We start from the raw sequence: 25,599 nt of genomic DNA on the forward strand, positions 1-25,599 counted from the left end.
GCCAGGAGGCGTGGTGCTTGGCAGTAACACCGTGCCCTTCACATTGTGCAAGCTCGGAGTGCCACACCCAGTAAATCATTCACCAGAGTGCACACAGACACCGGGCACAATGAGCAACTATTCAGCTCTCACATTCTGTTCCATCGTTCTGCCAAAGTACAGTTAGAAGTATGAGGACGGCTTTATATTTGATACTGATGCTGTTTGAATCGTATTGTAACGTGGGAACAAAAACTACATCTGGCACATTCGCACAAGTTCACCAAGAGAAACATTCTTTAATGGCCATGTACAATCACAACTTCAACAACCCAACATACACAAATTGGACTTAAATATTCCCTTTAATTCGCAGGTTCAAGGACATTTTTATCAGATCTGTTAAGCCGTTCTTGTTTCTGGTCAGTCTGGTATCCAAACAGTTGCGGGCAGTGTCAGTAGCACCTCACTCGTCACATTCACGCCCTGGTGCTGACTTTCACAGGACTACTGTCAGTATGTTGCAACGACCTCGATGAGACACAGGGCTGAAGCTATACGCCCATTTAACGGCCGAGAGCTGCGGAGGAATGTGTCTGCTCAGATATATTACTGTATGAATTTGAAAACCAGCGAACGCAATCAACATTATTGTTCAAAAACTCGTAAATAATTCCAAACATGTCATTTTAAAGGAAAGTTTGTTTATGTGAAACGTTAAAGAAGGCAGTTTTATTGTCTTATTTCATTTAGGCATTTCCTTTTTTCTTTAAAAAATATATCAAAAACTATAAAAATTGAGCAAGCAATTAAAACTCAGCAAATGCAAAATTGTATCTTACTTACCATAAACACTGATGATTAACAATAACCAAAATACCCAAAGTCATCACTCATACAGTAGACCGAAAACCCCGCAAATATCATTCTACATGGAGAAGCAGGTGTAGATAATGGATGGATGACTCTAAAGGCACTAAACAACACACCAATCAAAGCATGTACGACTGACTGCATCTGCATAGTTTTCAGTGTAAAAGACTTTTGCCAAAAAGCAGCAAAGAAAAAAAAAAAAACGACAAAAAGCGACAGCAGAGCGGTGCGCACACGCCGACGCCACCTGCTTGTTCTTTTTCTCATTCATGTTCAGGGGCACGCGCCAAACATTCAGATCCCAGGCCCGTCTCTGCATCCGGCACAGTTAGGAGTGAGCGCCGTTAGTTTTGAGCTCCATCGTTCATGTCTTTCTGCAGACGTCTCCGAGAGTTTTGAACTTTGGTCCGAGCGTGTTCAGGAAGTCGAGGTTTTCGTCGTTGCCAAAGTCACTGCAGCATCCCACGGAGCCGGCCGCAGAGCCCACCCCCTCGAACCCGTAGGGGCGGGGGACGTCGTCCGCGTACCGCCCGTCGTCCTCCGTTCCGAAGTAGATCAGCTTCTGCAAGACGAAGCGGAAGGGAGAGGAAGCGCGTTATTACTCGCCGTGGACCAAGCCTGAGCGATAGGAGGGGAGATTCTGCACCATGTCTGCTCAGGATATGACTGGCAGTCAGATATTACACAGAGAAATAACATCTCTCACCAAGAAGTTGAGAAATAATAACGTTTACAGGGGGATGCTATCACGGCTTAGAGAACAGGATTATATTACACAGGAGAGTTATCTAAGCCCTTACAGACAACAAAGAAGTTATTAAACCTCAGAGAATGAAAGACACATCTGGACACATTTAATTCAGCCACTTTTTGTGCTTCCTTCTACTCTTAGCCCCCCCCCTCTCTTTTCTTTGTTATACTATAAATATGTTACAAATCTGAACTTTTTGCTGCTATAAAAGAACATTACCTGGTGTAGATAGCGGCCGTTCGTTTGCCAGTTGCGAAGAGTCGCGTCCTGGGCGAGGAATCTGTTGTCAAAGCCTTCAACGCTACTGATATAATTTCCTCCCACCGATTGATTCCCATATTGGTTGTACTGGCCAGAATAGTACTGGTCGAAATCGGATGCGACGACATCGGAATTATACATCCCGTTGCCGTGGGTGGATTTGGCTCCTAATGTGGCGGAGCCGTTGTTTACCATCCAATCTGGATTCGCCCCATAACCCTTAACGGAGCCTTTCACTGGTGATTGAGGGGGAACCATGATGAGACTGGACTGGAGAAAAAAAAAAAAAAAAAAACAGCCAATCAAGTAACAATTAAATAAATGCAGCAAAAGAGAGAGGAAAAAAGGGAAGATAACAAATGAGGTTTCTTTACAATGCAGTGGGCCGAGGCAATGCTTTGACTGTTATGTCCTTACCACTTCGTCCCCCGGGGCCTCTGTGTTTGATTTGAGCAGGATTCCACCACTCTCTCCTCCGTCTTCAATTTTCAGATGCCTTTTCACTGTCGTGCAGATAAGTCCAACCAGAAGGGCTGCAATAACAAAGCAAGGGTGTTAGAAATGAATGCACAGTGTGGAAGGCATCACGAGAGTGAGCGTTCATCATTATACACTGTATAAGGGTACTACCACATATCATTGCTCTGTGCCTAACATACAACCCATAATTCAGTGGCACAACCTCTAACTTTCTATCACTCTCCTGGCGCTTTTACACATGCATGAGCATGGGGTGGGGGGGACTCACCGAGCAGTAGGAGGAGGAGCAGAGGCAACAGCATAGCCAGTAAAGCCATTGGACCCAATGACACAGAGTTTGGTTTGGTAATGCAGTCTCCATTCCTGCACTGGCAGATCCTCACTGTTGCCGTCTGTGTTTTACCAGAGCCCTGCAGATCTTTAATGTCCAAGAGAACGTTGTACTTTCCAGTAGGAAGCTCTTTCATCTGCTGCAACGTAGCTGCTGTACCTGAAGAGGAAACGCGTGTAAGAAAAGAAATGATTCTCCAGGGTTCTCAAAGAAATGGCAACTCAACACTGTGCAGAACACGTTAACGTTAGAAAAAAGAGATTTTTTCCGGACGGATTCAAGCAAGTGTTCGTTGTGATGCTTGAATACTTCACCCAAAAGATGTAATTTCGTATAAAAAAAAAGTACACCCTCTGTAACATAGGCGGTGGAACGCGGCTTACAAAACTGGTTGCCATCCCCGACTAACACCACCGCAAAACAATCAAAACAGTCTGTATGCAAAGTCTTCGTTTTAGTGATCATGCATTTGCCGCACATTCTTTGACTCACGAATCAACACGTTCACTCTTTATGTCCCGACCGCATTAATATCACCGTCTAATGTAGGCTTATCATAGATGTACAGTGTCGTATGAGAACATAAGTGGCCTAATGACAAATTGCAGCACTTTTGAACAGTGTCAGCATTACCATGTTTGTCCACCAGGGAGCACTGTTGTCTTTCTAAAATGTTCCACTCTGTACATATTATGGATGCAATTAATTTAAAAAAGCTAAGCTGAGGGATTTTCCTCAAAACTGTTTGATGGTAAAAAAATATATATTGGCTAATATATTGTTTTCAGATTTTAAACCCCTGTTTGTATCGTTTCAGTGCTGGAAAGTAACTAGTTACATTTACACAAGTACTGTACTTTCACTTTCTAAAGATTTTGACGGTTCTACTTTTATTTTGAAAGCTAATTAGCTGTAGTTACAAAACATAAAATGTGCTCTTAAAATATGATGTAAAATACCTGTACAAATGATCTAATCATGTCAAATATAAATAGCAGGTCATTCTCGTACTTTTAAAGCTTTAAGTCTATTTGGTGATGATTCTTCTGTAGTTTTACTGAAGTAAGACTTTGCCTGACTCTGGCTCATTCACTGAACATTGTGTCACTGGGTTATTTTGAAAACGTGTTTTGGAGTACATATTTCAATGAATAACTTGCTTTTTGTTTTCTTACAGAGCTTTAACAGCTGTTTCGATAATGCATTGCTGCTGTTATGCATGTTTATTTGGTCTAAAAGACACTCTCACAGACGTAGATTAAAAAACAAACTACAAAACGAATACAACCACCTACCATTAACCCTGGTCACGGACCATTTGCCATCATGATCGGTTGGTAAACTAAAGCTGAACGGGGAGGAGAAGGGACTCTGGTCGTTGTCTTCCGCCACAACCAGCACCGAGCCGAGCTCTCCTTCCTTCTCACACGACACCAACTCGCTGCTGGGGAGAGTCGGTATGTTGTCGTTGACATCCTCCACCACGATGATGACTGTTCCTGTTCCTGTCTTGGAGCCTAAAATACACGAGAGTTCCATCAGTATTTGGAGCTGATAAAAGAGGGCATGTTAAAGCAGAAAAAAAGCGAGTGTGAATAATCAGGAATTTTCTAATTCCGACAAGCAGCTGGGTGTGAGGCCAATTTTCACACCGGAGAAGCGTGAATCATTGTACGTCACGACACACAATGTGTCAGACAGACACCGGTGAGGGTGGAGCTGGTGTTTGTGAACATCTCTAATATGGTGTAATAATGCCACAAAGAGGCCGTCTGTGTTGATTTCTCATGAAGATGACTCACTTTCCCAAAGCAACGTTCTTGGTTTGAGAATTTAGCAAACCTATCGGAGAGTGAGAGTGAGTTTATGAAACAGGTAATGTGATGTGAGTTGAAGAATTACATTTCTTTATCAGTCAAGTGGTTCTATGGTTCAGCAGAGTTATGGAAGTAGAGGAGATGTACTGGAGCGTATGTAATTATCTGAGCAGGAGGGCACTGCAGCCCTAAAAGTCCTAAAACCATGAAATAAGTTCGCATTTTTGCACTTCCTGTTCCCTCGTCGGGTTTTTTTGAACATGGAATTTGCAAGTATATACAAGAAATAAGGTCTGCGGTTGACAGAAGCTCAAGACAAGTAAAGGTTTTATTCGACGATATTTAAATACGAATACGCATCTCGTGAATTTTGAAGCTTTTTACGCGTCTTAAAAAAGGCTGCAAGGGGCTGAAAGTCGGCGACTAGTCCGCCTTCACAGAACCGCTGTGTGTACTCGCGCGACCGTGTTGGCTTACACAAGTCACAGCAGAGGAAATGTTCCGCATTTACAAGGAACTTACTAGCATCAACAGCCCTCATGGCGATGTTGTAAATTCCATCGTGGACAAACTGCGACTCTCTGTCAATTGTGTTTGCCACCGTCAGCTTCCCGCTGTCTTTGTCCACGTTGATCCAGGAGGCTGGGTCTGTGACCTTGTAATACCTGAGAGAGGAGGGAAAACATACTCGTCTATTAGGAACACCTTCTCCAGTTCCGCAGTGAAAGTCTGCCCTCCAGTGTTAAAGAGAAGGAAAAGGAGTTGGGGGATTAACTGCTGTCAGCCACACTGTATACCACGGGAAAGCTAATTGCTTCAAGGCGACCGTAGAGCAGGATCGCTTACTGGATGCCGTTGCTGCTCTTGGTCTCAGGATCCAGAGCAGTGTAACTTCCTATCACCGTGCCGTTTGCTGTGTTCTCTTTGACGTTGAAGCGGACGGTAGGGGCTGAGAATGCTGGACCCTCATCTTCATTGAGGACAGTGACGTCCACAGGGATGGACAGCCATTTGGCGGCGGTGCCGACCAGGTCGGGTCCGTTCCGTGCCGTGATCTCAAGATTTACATTTTTGTTCAGCTCATGATCTAAGGGCTGGACAAACAGGGACATACAAATCTATTTTAATGCTGTGTTACAGGCCATAACATGTGAGTGTCTGTATCATATTAAATAGCTACTCGTTTATTAATAACGATATGAAATCTCACTCACCTTTGAGACATACAGAAGCCCCTCGTTGGTTTGGGGGTCAGTCTCAATTCTGAAATGTCCCTTTTCATTTCCTTTAGTGATGAGAAATTTGGAAACCCAGTTCGGTGTTGGTTTTAAGTCCTTATCTTCAACGGGAATTCGAAGGATAAGTTTTTCATTTTCGTTTTCTTTGACACTGGCTACCATCTAAAGGACAGAAACAAGTGTGTTACTTAAATCAATTAAAACACTGATACCAAATACTTGATTGTCAAAAAAGCTTCTTTTTTTATTTAAAGTGACCGCTTATCACTTACAGATGTTTCTGTGAACGTCGGTGGGTTGTCGTTGATATCACCCACAGTGATGGTTGCCGTTGCTGTGTTGGACAGACCGGATCCTGCACCGTACATATCTCTGATCTCTACCGTCACCACATGCTTGTCTTTGGTCTGAAGACAAAGTGTGACAAAGTGATACGATAAACAGGGTGAAGACGAGGCACGAGACGAAGATTTGTATGATCTAACTGTCACAATTCAGAACAACTCGATAATACAGTGGCGCTGGCGCTCACCTCTCTGTCCAAGGTGTTGGTTACAGACGAGATGACACCGGTATCAGGGTTGATGGCAAACAGGTCTAATCCTGTCTTGAGAGAATACCTGATCTTGACGTGGAGGGTGTTCACCTGGTCCCTGTCTATAGCATTCACCTTCCCCACCACTGTCCCTGTGGTGTACAACACGAACAAGGAGTTTATTATCCCTCAGACGGAAGATCTAATGCCGCGGGATTACTGGTGTGCATTTCGTGTTCCTCACCTGCCACGCTCTGCTCGAGCACAGTGTACTGCATCGGGTCTCGGAATGTCGGAGCGTTGTCATTCACATCGTCCACATCTATTACGATGTCCAAATATTTGTCCGTCTCCAGGTTGGTCATTTTGTCGAAAGCTCTGACTGTTAACTGTGACGAAAAAAAACCCGTCAATTTTACAATTTCATTTCAATTTAATTGATTGAATTGATTTCATTTTATTTTTTATTTTTTTACTGTTTCATGACATTTTACAATATTATTATTATTAATTGATATGGAAAATAATCATTGGTTCTAATGGTGTTTCACACTCACTATAAACTTCGGGAACTCCTCGCGATCAACCGTCTTATGCACGAACAACATCCCGGTTCTGTTGAGACTGAACACATTCACCGGATGCTGATCGACGCCAGGCCCACTGATGGTGTAGTACACTTTATGCGTGACTTCCGAGTCCGACACGATCTACAACGGAAATCAACAAATTCAAACATATTCAAGCCAACACCATTAAACATAGATTTCAACAGACAATCTGGTGGTGCAGGCATAAAAAAAAAACAACAACAACAAAAAATTAATCACTGCATAAACTCAGTGGAAAGTAATGTATTTAAGAGGCGTGTATAGGTGTGTAAATCACATAATCTGGGTGAAAAAAAGCTTCTACTTTCAGGATCAGGATCAGATAATTACCATGTCAATGGCTCTTGGATAAGGTCCCGGATTGTTCTCCAGTATGTTGAAGGGGTGGGGACTCCAGCGTCTCTTGAAGCGTTTCAGGAAGCCTGTGGGCTCCTGGGAAACGCAAACAGGGTCAGGGTTGTTCAGGGATTCTGATATGCATAATGAGCCTGTTATAAAAGCATTACAGTCTCGGCATAACCTCACCTGTCTTTTCAACGTTGTACTGTGAACAAGGTGAACGAACAGCTCACTGTCCGGTCCACTGTTGTCCTGAGCCCGCACAGAAAATGTCCGCCCCGCCGCTGCCACCGACACCGACGTTACGGTTTCTATCACCCCACTGCTGCTCACTGTGAAGCTCGGGTCGCTCGAAGTTAAACGCATCGAGTCGGTGTCGCAGTCGGAAACTTCAACTGAGAACCGAGAGAGGAGGAGGTGCTGGTTAAAAGGCGGCTACAACAGCACATGGAACAATTCATGCGGTGGAAATGGAGACTACTGTTCGGTAAAGAACGAACGAGCAGCCTGCTGAGTGAGGGGGGGGGGGGGGGGGCACCTGTGGTGATTTGGGATCCAGGTAGAAGTGCGTTTGGCACAACTATGTACAGAGAGGTCGGGATTAAACACGACTCCACGCGGGACAGGATCTGAAGTAGAGAGGAGATCTCAAAGTGAGACACAGGCATTTTGTGCGCATTCATAGAAATTGTTCAACCAAATATGAGGACACAATCATTCGAATATGAGTCAACAGCTTTTGCTGGAAACTTAAAAGGTATAATGTATTGATATCAGTGCATTGTAGCCTGTAGCTTCTTCTTCTTTAGAGACAGGATATATATTGACTGTACAAGCCTCATGGACAAGGTGGAGGAAACACAGGAACCGGAGAAATTGTGGTCGAAATTCTGCACATAAATGAAAATATTCCAACCCTGGGGAAATAATCGGTATATGTGTGACATAATTAACATAACCAACACTTCTCCTGCCAAAGAAACACTGAAACAATACTTCTCTTTTAGCTTAACGCGGTGTTCGAGCGTTACATTCGTATCGACAAAAACACCTTCGCAGGCGAGAGGATATGTATAAAATAAAAAAACAAATAACTTACCAACAGCGAGCAGAGGTTGAAAAGTAAAACATTCGCCATTGTTGAACACTTTTGATGGACTTTGTCCGAAGGAGGAAGCCGAACTCGACCGTAAAGAGCGACGGGGTGGATTCGTGTCTGTGTTTAAAGAAGCTCTGAAGGAGACACCCGTCTGTGCGCGCGCTCGGTGCCGTGAATGGGGGCCGGGCAGACTGTCCTCTGAGCCGCGAGATCAGTCGCTGCTGGCGCTGAGTCAACAGACAGACACACCTTTGGCTGCCACACCCAGACTCCCTGCGCCTCCCTGTTGAGATCCGCAGGCCAAAGCACCGTGGGGCTGTGCTCACTGTTGTCTTGCCATTGTGCTGAACACGTCAACTCCTGAAAAAAACTTTGAATTTATATATATATATATATATATATATATATATATATATATGTTTTTTCTTCTTCGGCCAGCAGGGGGAAACATTGCTTTATTGTGCCATTTAATGTCATTCTGTAACATTTCAGAGTGTTGCAAGGCATCAGAAGAAAGCTAAACACGATCATTTCCCATGGGTCTTTATTATTGTTGTGCCATATGAGCCTGTAAAAGCACTATAATGTCTTGCAGGTATATTACATTGGTTTCTATTAATGCAGAGCAGGTGCTTTTCGTTATTTAAGCTACAGAGGAAAAGTATACGCGTTTGTGGTTTTTTTTCATCTTCTTTGGTATAATTACTTGTTTGTGTATCTGTTTTGTTTTTCTCAGCACAGAACTTGACCCCTGCATGCTCCCTCCTCTGCATTCTGGTAGGAGGAACAGAATTGGGCTCCTCACTTAACGCCACAGGAATGTGATGCCGAACGAAAGCCTGGTGTGGGGGAGGCTCTCTGCTCCCACAGCGAAAGCGCTCGCTATCTCTATAAACTGCTGATAAAAGTGAGAGCGGTCGGAGGCAGCAACACTGGGCCCCTGTCCTTATACGACACGTCCCACATGGATGGACTGTGGTGGGGTAGGCCTCAAACTAAGTGGGGAAGTCAGACTGCAGCAGGAAAGGTGAGAAAAATGTCAGGAAGCCGCTGTGAGTCATGGGCGTGGACATAATGAAAGGGCTCGGTTTGCTGGGAGTCTTCAGAGTAAATACAAAACAGACTCAGCGAAATACCTCTCCTGTGTCACTCCCCCCAAGCTTAAATGAAAGTGAATGATGCTCGTGCTCAGGCTTCAGTGAGAGCATGGAGCATACAGAACACATTATTTGTCCGCTCATTCTACCGTTGGCACGATGTCTGACCTCTCCCTCCCACACTTTCTACTCATTGTGACATTGTGGCATTACTTCATGACTTTTCGGCTGAATAGTACAGTTTGGAGAAGGACAGACATGATTCATTTCTCAGGAAAACTCAGTTTTCACATTCAAATGACGTAAAGACACAAAACTGTCTTTGTGTCATCCTTGTGCAACGTACAGTACAATTCAACTGTTATAGCAAGGTGTGCTTGTGTGCTTGAACCCATCTGTTTAGTATTGTTGTTGTCTTCCCAGGTATGACACTGGGCGGATCAAATTCGTCCTGCATGACGACACCAAATCGTGTGTGCTGCCAGGATGTAACATCAATGCCAGTCATACACGATGTTTCCTGATAACGTATTTAAAATGCGCTAAGATTGAGACCATTGAGACTGTTCCTTTTCTTGTCGTGACATACGCCTGTGTGAGTGCTAGCGGGAGGCAGGGTCAAGTCACATGCGATGGTTAGTATTCGGGTGAGACAAGTTGCTCTGTGGCGTTTCTGGACCAGAGAATGATGTGACTAATAGATGACTGATCCTCAGGGCGTCATTTGTAATCACATGTCACATGTAAACCAATCAAACGTCAGAAAATGTGCCCTCGCCAGTTACCAGTTCATTCCAGCCAGACACACCTATCTGAAACCGCGACTAGGACTGCTGTACAATAATTACTTCAGTGAAGGTGATGTGTTCCAGTTTCGTGTCGAAACTGTTTTTAGAGAGGCGTTGGCTTCATGGTAATCTTTCTCTGGAATTGTGCCGCAGGAGAGCAATCAGATCACAGGGTGGACATGGCTCTGGATCAAGCGGGGTGATCCGTGGACCACGCGAGGCGACGGGGTCTGAACACCCCAAACACATCACTGATTGATGTGTCCAAGTCCGTGTCCAAGCCTACAATAATAACCGTACTAATATACTTCACCTATAGACCGGCAGGAGTTATTAATCTGTCCAAACAGCCATTACACACACTCACACACACACACACACACACACACACACACACACACACACACACACACACACACACACACACACACACACACACACACACACACACCAATAGTGAGATGGTTGTGTTGGGCAATGTTGTTTGAGTATGTGTTTTTACAGGACACTGAAATACGGCTTGATCACTCAGACTGGACGGCCGGACACGCCCGGCTCATGTGACACAACTCACTCTGCTGCATTTTCACAAACAAAGATTGAAAAGTGTGCGAAAGGTGCGTATGCAGTATTTATTTTTCTGTGCAACATAATGCTGCTGTATGTTTGTGGTGCCGTCGAAACTGCCCTTTCACCTTTGCGCTCATATTGCTGTTAGACGCTGATTGAGTAAACCAATGAAGAATAAGTGATCGCTCACAAAGCAATCACTCTCACCGTGAGTAAGAAATAACACTGGGGCTGCACAATCCCAGTGAAATGTGAGCTTTACTGTCAGACTCGATGCGTCACATTGAACTGATGGCCTTACCATGCAAGATAAAGCTGATACTGGATATTCCTCTCCCACACACACACCTTTGACCATGGGGAGTAATAGTTTCTTGTATCCTAGCAGCGGAACCGTCTTTTCCCCTCCCTGTTTTTTTCTTTTCTTTGTTTACCAAACTTACTCAGCTTTACATGCACACACTCGCCCACAGCCGCTGTGCAGCTCGATGTTGATGAGCGTTGCACTCTTTGGGAATTTCACATCCACAGCTGAAGTTTTACAGATGACTGTGAAAGTTGGCCCTAAAAGGACTCCAATACTCCATTACTCCATTACTCCATTACTCCATTCCTCCATTACTCCATTACTCCAATACTCCATTTCTCCAATACTCCATTACTCCATTCCTCCATTACTCCATTCCTCCATTACTCCATTCCTCCATTACTCCATTACTCCATTCCTCCAATACTCCATTACTCCATTACTCCATTCCTCCATTACTCCATTCCTCCAATACTCCATTCCTCCAATACTCCATTACTCCAATACTCCATAACTCCAATACTACATTACTCCATTCCTCCAATACTCCATTACTCCAATACTCCATTACTCCAATACTACATTACTCCATTACTCCATTACTCCAACACTCCATTACTCCATTACTCCATTACTCCAACACTCCATTACTCCAACACTCCATTACTCCAATACTCCATTACTCCATTACTCCAATACTCCATTACTCCAATACTCCATTACTCCATTACTCCAATACTCCATTACTCCAATACTCCATTACTCCATTACTCCATTACTCCAATACTCCATTACTCCAACACTCCATTACTCCATTACTCCAACACTCCATTACTCCATTACTCCAATACTCCAATAATCCATTACTCCAATACTCCATTACTCCAACACTCCATTACTCCATTACTCCAATACTCCATTACTCCAACACTCCATTACTCCATTACTCCAATACTCCATTACTCCAATACTCCAATACTCCATTACTCCAACACTCCATTACTCCATTACTCCAATACTCCATTACTCCAACACTCCATTACTCCAACACTCCATTACTCCATTACTCCAATACTCCATTACTCCAATACTCCATTACTCCAACACTCCATTACGCCATTACTCCAATACTCCAATACTCCAATACTCCATAACTCCAATACTACATTACTCCATTCCTCCAATACTCCATTACTCCATTCCTCCATTACTCCATTACTCCAATAATCCATTACTCCATTCCTCCATTACTCCATTACTCCAATACTCCATTCCTCCAATACTCCATTACTCCAATACTCCATTACTCCAATACTCCATTACTCCAATACTCCATTACTCCAATACTCCATTCCTCCAATACTCCATTACTCCAATACTCCATTACTCCAACACTCCAATACTCCATTACTCCATTACTCCATTACTCCAATACTCCAATACTCCATTACTCCAATACTCCATTACTCCAATACTCCATTACTCCAATACTACATTACTCCATTACTCCATTACTCCAACACTCCATTACTCCATTACTCCAACACTCCATTACTCCAACACTCCATTACTCCATTACTCCATTACTCCAATACTCCATTACTCCATTACTCCAATACTCCATTACTCCAATACTCCATTACTCCATTATTCCATTACTCCAACACTCCATTACTCCAACACTCCATTACTCCATTACTCCAATACTCCATTACTCCAATACTCCATTACTCCAACACTCCATTACTCCATTACTCCAATACTCCATTACTCCAACACTCCATTACTCCATTACTCCAATACTCCATTACTCCAATACTCCATTACTCCAACACTCCATTACTCCAATACTCCATTACTCCATTACTCCATTACTCCAACACTCCAATACTCCAACACTCCAACACTCCATTACTCCAATACTCCATTACTCCAATACTCCATTACTCGAACACTCCATTACTCAATTACTCCAATACTCCATTACTCCAATACTCCATTACTCCAACACTCCATTACTCCAATACTCCATTACTCCATTACTCCATTACTCCAACACTCCAATACTCCAACACTCCAACACTCCATTACTCCAATACTCCATTACTCCAATACTCCATTACTCGAACACTCCATTACGCCATTACTCCAATACTCCATTACTCCAATACTCCATTACTCCAACACTCCATTACTCCAACACTCCATTACTCCATTACTCCAATACTCCATTACTCCAATACTCCATTACTCCAACACTCCATTACGCCATTACTCCAATACTCCAATACTCCAATACTCCATAACTCCAATACTACATTACTCCATTCCTCCAATACTCCATTACTCCATTCCTCCATTACTCCATTACTCCAATACTCCATTACTCCATTCCTCCATTACTCCATTACTCCAATACTCCATTCCTCCAATACTCCATTACTCCAATACTCCATTACTCCAATACTCCATTACTCCAATACTCCATTACTCCAATACTCCATTCCTCCAATACTCCATTACTCCAATACTCCATTACTCCAACACTCCAATACTCCATTACTCCATTACTCCATTACTCCAATACTCCAATACTCCATTACTCCAATACTCCATTACTCCAATACTCCATTACTCCAATACTACATTACTCCATTACTCCATTACTCCAACACTCCATTACTCCATTACTCCAACACTCCATTACTCCAACACTCCATTACTCCATTACTCCATTACTCCAATACTCCATTACTCCATTACTCCAATACTCCATTACTCCAATACTCCATTACTCCATTATTCCATTACTCCAACACTCCATTACTCCAACACTCCATTACTCCATTACTCCAATACTCCATTACTCCAATACTCCATTACTCCAACACTCCATTACTCCATTACTCCAATACTCCATTACTCCAACACTCCATTACTCCATTACTCCAATACTCCATTACTCCAATACTCCATTACTCCAACACTCCATTACTCCAATACTCCATTACTCCATTACTCCATTACTCCAACACTCCAATACTCCAACACTCCAACACTCCATTACTCCAATACTCCATTACTCCAATACTCCATTACTCGAACACTCCATTACGCCATTACTCCAATACTCCAATACTCCAATACTCCATTACTCCAATACTCCATTACTCCAACACTCCATTACTCCATTACTCCAATACTCCATTACTCCAACACTCCATTACTCCATTACTCCAATACTCCATTACTCCAATACTCCATTACTCCAACACTCCATTACTCCAATACTCCATTACTCCATTACTCCAACACTCCATTACTCCAACACTCCATTACTCCAATACTCCATTACTCCAACACTCCATTACTCCATTACTCCAATACTCCATTACTCCAATACTCCATTACTCCAACACCCCATTACTCCAATACTCCATTACTCCATTACTCCAACACTCCATTACTCCAACACTCCATTACTCCAATACTCCATTACTCCAATACTCCATTACTCCAACACTCCATTACGCCATTACTCCAATACTCCAATACTCCAATACTCCATTACTCCAATACTCCAATACTAAAAAATAAAAAAACACTTTAACTGAATATCAGAATCAGAATTAAAAAGCAGACTTGTTCACACACTGCAAAGTCAAGACGGAAAGACATTGTGATGCATTGTTTTGTTGTCCTAAATAAAAGTGATGATTCATAACAAAAGCATGTTCGTCTGCTTTGGACACATGTTGCCTGGAGTGATTTCCTCTCACTCCAGGCTGCTTTTCTTTCCTTCTTCCTACCAAAGACAATAGGCCGCACACACATATTGCTGTTGTGCACTCAGAGGACATGACGCCCTCCTCTCTCCGCCTGTTATCAGCAGCAGCGCGTGAGCGATCAACCGGAGAGAGAGAGGAACCGCCTACCGCTGTGAAAGTTCCTCCTCCTCCCCTCCGAAGGGTCAAAGTCTGTACGAAACCAGCGCCGGACTGCAGACGGAGTCGAGTTGTCGCGATTTTTACTTCAAGAGGAGGCTTTCAGAAAGTTTATTTTTTTTTATTTTGTGTTCAAGCCGATGGCTCCACTGCGGGAATGCAGCCCTTTCATTCTGCTGGCGGTCTTCCTAACTGTGAGTAAAGGGTTCATTGTGCCGCTTCACGTTGTTGCATGGCCGATACCGTGGCTAGGACAACGGGTCTAACACAGGTGTGGCTTTTCTCTGGTGGCGCTCGAAGCTCACCGGATTCATTAGTGCGCGTGTAGTTTTAAGTAACAAATAATCGGGTTTGCGGCCAAAGATGCGAAAGGAACAATAAAAGCGCAGTCTCTGTTTACTGTGTTGTCACGGAACGGCTCTTTGTTATTTCCTCTCCAGTAAAAGCAGCTTTTTATCTTTATCTGCTTTGATACTGGGGGAAAATAAAGTCATAAATAAGTCATAGGCTACATACGTATCACATGTCGATTTCCCCTGATGAATATTTCACGTCACATTAGGGGAGATGTAAGCTGTCGGATGGTGAACAGGGTTCAGTATGTTGTGTGAAGTTATGTAGACTTTGCAAAGTAAAAGAGAGGGTGACGGTCTTCACGTTCATTTAAAATGTTTTATATATATATATATATATATATATATATTTATATATAGGTCATAGCTTATTGACAATAAAACAATCTATTTACTTTTTAAAAAATATGTGAAGTCCATGTGAATGAAGCTATTACTCATTAATAGTGATGATCCCGTTTCTTCCTCCCTGACTGTTTACCTGCAGCTTGTTCCTGTTGGGGCAGAAGGAAAAGGGCCAGTGTTACGGAGACAGAAGAGAGAATGGATCGTAGCTCCCAGACAGCTGTTTGAGAACAACGATTACACTGGCTTGCAGTATATTGCTAAAGTGTGTACTTGTTTTCTTTCTTTCTTTCTTTCTTTCTTTCTTTCTTTCTTTCTTTCTAAAGAATCCTATGAATACAGAATAATCACTTAAATGTGTTGGCAGCCATGTTGACAGTAATTGTAGGTGGGCCCGACATCAATTTGACAATGATAATCCACTCCGTTGCAACACCTCACTGTTTATATTACCGAGTATGTGTAAGATCAGCTCCCCAGGCTGTTGATCATGAGTCAGGTCGGGCACAACGAGACAATGAATGTCTGATGTTTAGACAGACACTCACCTGTCTGCTAGTTTCCCGTCTCAACTAGAGCTTGATACACAATCATTAACATCATTTAATTTAATAAGCTAGTTTTTGTGGTTGTTGTCATCAGAGAAAAAAACCCAGTTTGGATGCCATATTATGAAAGTAACTATAAAATACTTCATTACAAGTTAAAGTCCTGCATCCAGAATGTCCTCTCAGTAAAAGCACAGAAGCATCAAATTGATTAGTAGTCAATGAAGAGGGGCTCCTGTCAGTGTAATAGCATAATATTATTTAAAATGTTATTTTAAGTTTAATCTGTAACAACATATCATATGTTATAAACAGATATGTGTTATTTGTAACATTTTAACTTAAATTAATTTGTGATTATAGCTTTTGAATAGATGGAGTTAGGTGAAATGTAGTGAGGTATATTGTCAAGTACAATACTTGAGTAAATGTATTTAGTTACTTTCCACCACTGTTTATCATGGTGCATGCTTGCATTCACATAAACTGAATGCGTCATAGAATGCAGTTTAAAAAATAAAATTGTTGTGTTAAAAATGCACAGTAGATCTTTACACTTTTCCTTGTAATTGGAAGATGTTAGATTTCCAGATCAAGTGAATTCATTTTCAGTTTGTGTATTTATTTTTCAGATTCGCTCTGATAAGGCCAACTATACAAAGATATTGTATTATCTGACAGGGCCTGGTGTTGACCAGTCCCCTCAAGGTATATTTCGTATCGACGAAAATACTGGCTTTGTGAAAATCTATTCCATTCTGGACCGAGAGCAGATCCCTTCCTACAACGTAAGGGCACTAACACATTCATTACAGTCAAGCCCTCAAGCTGCACAGGGAGAAGATGGTGACGTTGTTTTGATATCTCTTTTTGCAGTTAAAAGGGATTGCAAAGTTCACCGACGGGACCAAAGCTGAAAAGGATATCGAACTTAACATCAAAGTTTTGGATGTGAATGACTGCCCACCAGTCATTAAAGTACAGCAAGTTGGATCCGTCCATGAATCAAGTGCAGCGGGTATTTAAAGACATCTACAACACAATTGTGAAGGCGAAGTTATGTTTGACCTGCACTCAACAAACTGATATATTATTCAATTCCTTTTGGTGGTTCCTAGGTACTGTTGTGATGAAAGTTATAGCTACTGATGGTGATGAAGCGGGCACACTAAACTCCAAGATGTACTACAGCATTGTGGAGCAGAGTAACACAGCTGGGATGTTCTTCATCAACTCTCAGACTGGGGAGGTCCAGGTTCGACAGAACACCCTCGATAGGGAGGTGAGGCACTTAACTGACCGGAAATGATTCTCTTGTACAACCAAAAGTTCCCTGTTACCTGTTGAGTCACAGTCAATGAGACAGAGGCATTTTGTGCATTCCCTTGCAATTTTTAACCAAATATTAAGACACAATCATTTGCATATGAGTCAACAGGCTTTGCTGGAAACTTAAAAACTAGAATGTGTTAATCAGTGCATTGTATATCTTATCTATTCTTTAGAGGCAGGACACATACACGTTGACCATACAAGCCTCAGACTTGAATGGACAAAGTGGAGGAAACACAGGAACCGGAGAAATTGCGGTCAAAATTCTGGACATAAATGACAATATTCCCACTCTGGAGAAAGAATCGGTACGTGTGACACAATTACCACAACCAACACTTTCCTTTTTTAAAATTGGCTTTCATAATACTGCTGTTCTAAAGCAACTGTGTGTTTTATTTGCAGTATGAAGGGAGTGTGCAGGAGAACACTGTCAATGTGGAAGTGATGAGGATCAAAGCCATTGACATGGATCAGATGCACACTGACAACTGGCTGGCTGTGTATACAATCATCTCGGGGAATGAGGCTGGCTATTTCCACATCACTACTGATTCTAAGACCAATGAAGGAATTATCATGATTCGCAAGGTAAAAGAGTGCAGTTACATGTTGACAGACTGAAATTGTAAACCGTGTGATTCAACGAGCAGAGCAAACGTCACTACGAAGGCTAACGGGAACGGCATATCCTGTGCATTATCCTTCAATCTGCAGGCCTTGGACTATGAGGAACAAACGTTGGTCAACTTGCAAGTGGCTGTTTCCAACAAAGCAGCGTACAGTTTTGCCTCCGGGGCAGGGGTGTCAACCGCAAAAGCCTACAGTGTCAATGTCAATGTGATCAATCAGAAGGAAGGCCCCCGATTCCAACCAAGTGTCAAAGTGGTGACTATCTCTGAGGACCACTCTACCGTCTCCATCAAAAAAGTTATCGCCAACTACGCTGCCATTGACAGTGACACGCTAATGACAGCCACCAACGTAAGGTACGGCCACACAGCGGTAGATGAACAGACGTTGTATAGATGGCTCTCTTTGCGGCTTTGAACCGATGTATTGTACATGAATAGCTTGGTGTTGTTTTTGTCCTCACATGTATGTATTTTCATATTTATAGGTATGCTAAAATCAAAGATGATGACAACTGGTTGATTATTGATGAAAATACAGCAGATATCAGGCTGAATAAACTACCTGACAGAGAGTCCAAGTTCTTGATCAATGGAACATATTATGCCAAAATAATCTGCATCAGCAACGGTGAGTTTCTGTAAAGACGATCATTCAGATCCAGTGGACAGATACGCTGGAGGTTAAACATTCATCTCTCTTTCGATTGGCTTTCAGACATTCCCTCAAAAACGGCCACTGGGACCATAGCCATCCAGGTGGAGGACTTTAATGACCACTGTCCGACCCTGACCGCTACTATTCACACCATGTGCCTCGAGGATAACGTGATCTACGCCACAGCCGTAGACGAAGACGAGTTCCCCAATTCGGCACCATTTGAGTTCACTGTGATTGACGGGAGCAAAAAGGGGAAATGGACGGTGGAGCAACTTAATAGTAAGATTACAATTACGCCTCTGCGAATTCCCTGCAAATCAGCGTTTAATGGGCTTTCGGGCTAAGTACTCTTCAAGGATTACATGAAAGAGCATTTTTAAGACAAATCCAGTGAGACTTGCAAGCAGATTGTGATAATTTCAGTGCTGTATAGTTTTTTTAATTTGTCATTTCATTGGCGTCAGATAGTACAAGTTTGTGTGAATAACACAAACAAGTTATGTTGCCACAAATTCATTATATTTTAAGGTCCAAAATCACCTAGCCAGGGGCGGTTTGCTCACATAATCATTGCAAAAATAATTGGAAAGCACTTTCTTTTTGACTGCCTTCCACATAGGTGCATTAGTTTCAGGGCACTGCTATTGTGCATATTTTATCACTGGCATGGATTACTGCGACGCTAAAATCAAATGGAACCATCTTTCATTTTTGCAGCCTTATCTGCTTTTTCTGCCATGAGAAGTATGTTCGTTGTGAAAAAGATCATTCTTGGTTTAATCATTTCTGTTTGGCGAAAGTAAGCTTCGCCATATATAGTAAGACACAAACAAACAAACGTCTTCATGAAATGGTGCACCACCTTTTTAAAATGTGGCTCTCATCTTTCTTTAGCGACCACAGCCATTCTGCGAGACAACGCCAACTTGTGGCCAGGCATGTACAAAGTGGCAGTGGAGGTCAAAGACCAGCAGGGGAAATCGTGTGACGATGTCCAGATGATGGACGTAATTGTGTGTGATTGCGATGCCAGCACTAAAAGCTGTAGGTCTCGCACTACAAAGACTGCAGGTTTTGGAGTTTCAGGTATCCTGCTTCTGCTCCTGGGACTGCTGCTTCTGCTGTGTGAGTAGAGTATGACCGATTTGATTTCTCCCACGGGTTGGTAATTTCATAGCAATCAACTTTCTTCTACAAGACCAGACATGTTGTCGTGTGCTGGGAGAGATTAAAAGAAAGTGCCAATCACCGACACCTTTTGAAAGAGGCAGTTCATGACTCATGCATGGATTATTTGTTATGTCTTCCCATGAGTTTGAGCCCTCTTGTTGATTAAAGTAATTCACTGATTAATGGTTTGACTTTATTTGACCTGACCAGGACAGTTTTATAAGAATTTCTGTTGACATAGTGTGACACTCTTTTTCAGTGCTGCCCCTGCTGCTGCTGTTCTGCCTGTGTGGAGGTGCAGCAGCTATTGGAGATTTCAAGGCCATTCCATTTGATGCAAAACAACAGCTCATCTCATATCACACCGAGGGGCAGGGAGAAGACAGGGTACTTTGATTATGCGTATACAATGTTTGGATATATTTAGTTTTAAAAACATTTGTCAAACTAATTTGCCTAAAATGCTGCTTCTCTGACGGGGATCTGACATTTTTCTCACAGGACGTTCCTCTTCTACATGCGCCAGTGGAAGTTGATCGTGGCACACTAAATGCCAGGGACATCAACACCTATGAGGGAAATATGTACCAAGAACGAGTGACTAAATTGGGAGGCGCAGCAGGTGGAGGCGGTGCCCTAAACACTTCCATCTTGACATCCGAGAACATGGACATGTACAACCAATATCGTCATTCCAGTGGGCAGGTGGCGATGGACTACGTAGATGCTGGGATGATGACAGGACAAGGACAACGCTTCTCCCAATACAGGGCTGGGGCCTTTGATGGGATGGCTCTATCTGATCAGTTCCTGGGGGAGTATTATTCAAGTGTGAGTACATAAAACACCCAAGTCCAATGGTTTTTAACAAACATTTTGAATTTTTAAGCTTGTTTTTATAACAAAAATATACTCTGGTTCTATTTATTTGCAGAAATCCGACCATGCTGTTCACCAATCTCAGCAGAAGGACAGTTTTCTGGTCTATGACTATGAAGGTCAGGAGTCCCTGGCAGGTTCTGTAGGTTGCTGCAGCCTTCTTGAGAATGATAATGACCTTGCCTTCCTCAATGATCTTGGGCCTAAATTCAAAACCCTGGCTGAGATCTGTCAGGGGTCAACCTTGGTGAGAGAATCTGTGGATGCACGGGTTTCATTCTCTCCACCCAGACCAGTGTCTCCTGTCTGGCCCTCCATGTCCTCCCACACACATGTCAGTACTCACGCGGAGACCACCAGGGACAGGGACCACATGAATATAAACACCCTCAACACCTCCAATGTAGCGTCTGGATCCTCCACCATTGTGCAGGAGGAGCGAATCACTGAGAGAGCCCAGGGTTCAGCCACTGCTCCCACAGTGCATGTCCAAGACAACATTGTGATTCCCAGTCAGACGCTGCTCATGCAGCAGCCCACTATGTACTATGCTGCCAGTCCCATGTATGTAGTCGAGCCCAATCCCCAAATGGTGCTTGTGGCAGGGGGGACCCAGCAGGCAGTAGGTCAAGTTGGGCTAAGTCAGGGGCTGATGCAGGTTGGTGGCCTTCAAGGTGGTCAGGGTCTGGTGCAGGTTGGTGGCCTTCAAGGTGGTCAGGGTCTGGTGCAGGTTGGTGGCCTTCAAGGTGGTCAGGGTCTGGTGCAGGTTGGTGGCCTTCAAGGTGGTCAGGGTCTGGTGCAGGTTGGTGGCCTGCAAGGTGGTCAGGGTCTGGTGCAGGTTGGTGGCCTGCAAGGTGGTCAGGGTCTGGTGCAGGTTGGTGGCCTGCAAGGTGGTCAGGGTCTGGTGCAGGTTGGTGGCCTTCAAGGTGGTCAGGGTCTGGTGCAGGTTGGTGGCCTGCAAGGTAGTCAGGGTGTGGTCCTTGTAGATAGGCAAGTAGGAATGGGTTGCGTGATGGGGCAGGTAGCACAAGGCCTTTCACAAGGGACAATCTCCAGGTCCAGGCAGGTGGTGTTGGTGGAGAATGGCTCCTCAGGTGGAGAGCAAGGTGCAAGCTTTGCACAGGGCATTGGTCAGACAGGACATGGGTCTGCAGAGCAGGGTTCAGAGATCGGAGGTCAAGGTTTTCAGCTTCAAACTCAGAGTTTTTCCCTGGCTTCCCACGGTTCTTCAGGTTCAAATGAGGAATTTGCTCTGAAAGCCACACCCAAATTGAAAGGAAGCCAGAGAGTTGTTGTGCAACGTAAGAAGGTCTCAGTCACTGAGAGAAATATTGAATCCAGTACAAGAGCATAAAGCGGCCCTTTTGTTGAGCATATTCACTAATCTCACTTGTTTTAATATATACTGAAATCAATTTCAGTATAAAATGTAATACTGTACATTAATACATGTATGTTCAACAGATTTTGATACATTTTGGTAAAACTGGTAAAAGGATAGTTTCGTCTGTTGGACCAAAAGTGCAATTCTGCATGTCCTCATCTGGTAATATCACACCTGCTTAATTAAAGTAGTTAACACGTGGTATTGACTATGTGACTATTGTGGCCGTACAAAGCACTGGATTTCCATACTAACGCTGTTTAGTAAAATGATTCTGACATTTGTTGATACCAAAAAGTGCATGCATTTCTTGTATGCTACCTGCTAATACGAACATTAGTTGAAAGTGCACACTACGCAGTATTATTGTCAAGAACAGAATTGGGACAAAGCAACTGATTTTAAGAGGCATTACATGATTTCTCCTGTTAAACCGATGCCGACTGAAAACGTTGGCCAGTGTTCCCTCTTTCTCTCGTCCCAACAATGACCAGTTCTACACCAAATGACAGCCCTAAAAGCACTGTATTTATTTCAGGTACAAAACCCGAGTGGCTTCAGGGCGGGAACGGCGAAAGTAAACATGACTAGAACTTGAGTAAACAATAACTTAAAACCTCTGACCTTATCTCCCAACCAACGGGAAATGGAAGAAGCAAACAAAAAGTTTACCCGCCCCCACATCTCCGACTACTCCCAAAGTCCCACAAGGGTGTGAAAAATAACATATCCCAGCACCTGGCTAACAGTCATGTCATTGGTACGGACTTAAATCTTACTTTTTGCTCTCATAGATTAGAGCAACACATAGCAGGGTGCGCATAGAATCCTAATATTTCGTCACTTGACACAAGTTCTGTTAAAATGACGGTAATTATACCGTAAGTCATCTCGACACATTCAATTATTTTGAAAATGTTTATAGCAGAGGTAGCTACAATAATGTTGCCTTTATCCATATAGGCTTTGAACACTAGCTTCGGTGCTCTGAGTACTATATTTTCATAGTGCGGTGTGATTCTAAAGATGGCTTTGGTTGTGTTTTATAGTACTCTAGCTTTAGCCGCGCCATAAGCCGCTCTGCAACCTCAGATATACTGTAACTAATCAGGAGACGTTAAATAGGTGGCTACTGCTTGGAACATATGCAAATGCTGTTTGTACTGTAGATCCGCCAAAGTGTTTGAATGATATAGTATACCAAGACGGGAGATGACAGTTATCAAAAGATAACACAGTCACCACAGACTGTTAACGAAAGAATATTTTTATTGTTGCACTCTTATTCTTTTTACTATTTCTACTGAATGTGTGTGTGTTTCTAAATTGTGATTTTCTAATAAGACAAGTGTTAACTCCAAAAGTTCTAAGTGCCAATTCTGTAAAAATAAAATAAGAGATGTACATTATAGCTGAAATATATATTGTGCCGTAATTACCAGCTGGGCTTTTAATATGTTGTTTTTATTGTGTGTTTCTCCATCTCTCGCCGTGTGCGTTTGAGTGTATGTGTGTTGTGTGCGTGTGTAAAGGTAACATAAATTGGGTATGGGGATAGGGAGAGTAATCAAGGACGAGCTTGCCAAGCACTGAAAACATTTAGCAGAATGCCTCTGATGTTGCTCTACTACTTGCTATTGATGTGTTTCCATCTGTAGTTTCTAATATGCTGTATGAATATTACAAACTGTATCTTGCTTTAGAACAGGCCTGCAGTAAAGCAGTATTGGATATGATAATGAGGATGTTTCATTTTTCAAAGTTCCGCACCTCCTGTCGTAATAAAGTCAAATGGAAAAGAGCTTTTGTGTTGATGCTTTTTGTCTGGTTACAAGTATTGTAACCAGACAAAAACATGTTTGGACTCCACATCGTGTCTTAGTTTAATGAGACAATTTTAACTGATGTAATGTTTTGGTCCTCTAGCTTTTAGCAGAAAGGGCATCGTTTGAATACACTATGTATTTGTTTTGCACTGCAAATCAGGTGTAAACAAATATATCATTACCCTGTGTTGTACTCTTTCTAAAATACTTTTTTGTGTTTTGTGTTTCACCCATTCACTGTCAAATGTTCTGCAACTACAGCACATTCTGTAACGGCCGCGATAACATGTTAAGAGTATTCCTGTAAATAGTCTTTGATGTGAAAAATCCATTGAGTGTAAATTTCAAGTTAGTTTTGGTGCTAACTCTCAAATGGCCATATGGAAACCACGCTAAAGTGCAGACTGTGGAGTTCGACAGGTGGAAAACATTCCTGAACTTTAAGCCGACAGCACATTTCTTTGTCAGTTGAGACACGCTTCATTCAGTGAGGTTCAGACATGCTGAACAAGGAAAAAGGAAGAGAATGTAGAAAATCTGGTTTCCCTCATTGGATCATTTACCTTAAATGATCCAATGAGTGATTTGAATTGAGGTGTGGCTGCTCAAAAGCTTCGTGTTCATCTTTCTAACCAGAGCTGAGAAGCAGCTCATCTTTTGAAATGATTGTTTTTGCACTCGAGGATGAAGTCAACACCACAGGCTTCTGAGTGTTGCCATGTAATCTGAAGGAAGATGCACAAAAGTCAAAGAACATGTTCCACCACCATCTTAGATCAGGTCAAACCATCAGTCATGCTGTCAACATAAAAATGGAAAAAAGAGGTACCGGTAGTTTGTAATTGTACTCTCACTAAAGTAGGAATCCTTGTGGGTAAGCACAGAGTGTTCTTGTCATTCCTCTGGGATAATTTGTTGAAATGATTTATTTCTAACTCACTGCAAAAGACATATCGAAAAGCCTGCATTTTTCCATCTGGCTCAGGGATACAAAATGCTGCTCTGGGTTGAGTGTTTTATTCTTGGTTTTGCTCTTATGGCCATTCATCATGTCAAAGCAGGTGTTTCTCATCAGCTTTCAAATGGAAAATTCTTGGTTTGACAGTCAGTACCAGGGTGTGGCCAGAAGTGTAACATATTTCAAACTTAAAACCCGAAGGGACTAACAGCCCGAGTCTCATATCGGCAGGTTTCCTCATGCAGCCATCATGGTGTGCTTCATATTGTTAGATTGCCAGTGATTAATGCATGTTTTGACATTCTGCTGTTGGTTATCTGTTTGTTCTGTCAAGATTTATTAATTTATTATCGCTGGGCTCCTCCCTGGTTGCTCGTACGTGTCACAATCCGTCAGCCTATCTGTGTATGACTCGAAATAAACTACAACGCCCTTGTTTATAGTAAATAAGGAACAATGCACCCAGTGCAGCTGTGCAATGGAGGTCTATG

General features: G+C 42.8%; 2 protein-coding genes across 2 annotated transcripts; one reads left to right on the forward strand and one right to left on the reverse strand.

Moving 5' to 3' along the window:
- Window positions 1-254: 254 nt before the first annotated feature.
- On the reverse strand, window positions 255-8,497 carry dsc2l (desmocollin 2 like). The gene is made up of 16 exons (XM_079284683.1): window positions 8,315-8,497; window positions 7,754-7,844; window positions 7,402-7,610; window positions 7,207-7,308; window positions 6,823-6,975; window positions 6,510-6,654; window positions 6,263-6,417; window positions 6,003-6,137; window positions 5,707-5,892; window positions 5,339-5,586; window positions 5,015-5,157; window positions 3,971-4,192; window positions 2,613-2,834; window positions 2,282-2,397; window positions 1,823-2,134; window positions 255-1,414 (listed from the first exon to the last, which is right to left on the reverse strand). The coding sequence occupies exons 1-16, from the start codon at window positions 8,351-8,353 to the stop codon at window positions 1,217-1,219; spliced, it is 2,676 nt and encodes an 891-aa protein (XP_079140809.1). The 5' UTR covers window positions 8,354-8,497; the 3' UTR covers window positions 255-1,216.
- A 6,578-nt stretch (window positions 8,498-15,075) lies between these two features.
- LOC306788933 (desmoglein-2-like protein) lies at window positions 15,076-24,120 on the forward strand. The gene is made up of 14 exons (XM_079284665.1): window positions 15,076-15,214; window positions 15,861-15,983; window positions 16,899-17,054; window positions 17,143-17,284; window positions 17,385-17,548; window positions 17,772-17,906; window positions 18,004-18,189; window positions 18,316-18,587; window positions 18,719-18,861; window positions 18,949-19,170; window positions 19,786-20,016; window positions 20,321-20,448; window positions 20,563-20,892; window positions 20,996-24,120. Exons 1-14 carry the CDS (start codon window positions 15,161-15,163, stop codon window positions 22,292-22,294), a joined length of 3,585 nt encoding a protein of 1,194 aa, XP_079140791.1. The 5' UTR covers window positions 15,076-15,160; the 3' UTR covers window positions 22,295-24,120.
- The last annotated feature ends 1,479 nt before the right edge of the window (window positions 24,121-25,599 follow it).

The sequence above is a fragment of the Melanostigma gelatinosum genome (genome assembly GCF_949748355.1).
Source record: "Melanostigma gelatinosum genome assembly, chromosome: 15".
NCBI lineage: Eukaryota > Metazoa > Chordata > Actinopteri > Perciformes > Zoarcidae > Melanostigma > Melanostigma gelatinosum.

Excerpts from the sequence above, each read along its gene's own strand:
- dsc2l (XM_079284683.1), bottom strand. The coding sequence starts at position 8,353 with ATGGCGAATGTTTTACTTTTCAACCTCTGCTCGCTGTTG. Across the intron at positions 7,611-7,753 it reads TGGATCCCAAATCACCACAG|TTGAAGTTTCCGACTGCGAC; the intron begins GTGCCCCCCCCC and ends CTCGGTTCTCAG. Across the intron at positions 1,415-1,822 it reads ACGGCCGCTATCTACACCAG|AAGCTGATCTACTTCGGAAC; the intron begins GTAATGTTCTTT and ends TTCGTCTTGCAG.
- LOC306788933 (XM_079284665.1), top strand. The coding sequence starts at position 15,161 with ATGGCTCCACTGCGGGAATGCAGCCCTTTCATTCTGCTGGCGGTCTTC. Across the intron at positions 18,190-18,315 it reads GAATTATCATGATTCGCAAG|GCCTTGGACTATGAGGAACA; the intron begins GTAAAAGAGTGC and ends TTCAATCTGCAG. Across the intron at positions 20,449-20,562 it reads AGGGGCAGGGAGAAGACAGG|GACGTTCCTCTTCTACATGC; the intron begins GTACTTTGATTA and ends TTTTTCTCACAG.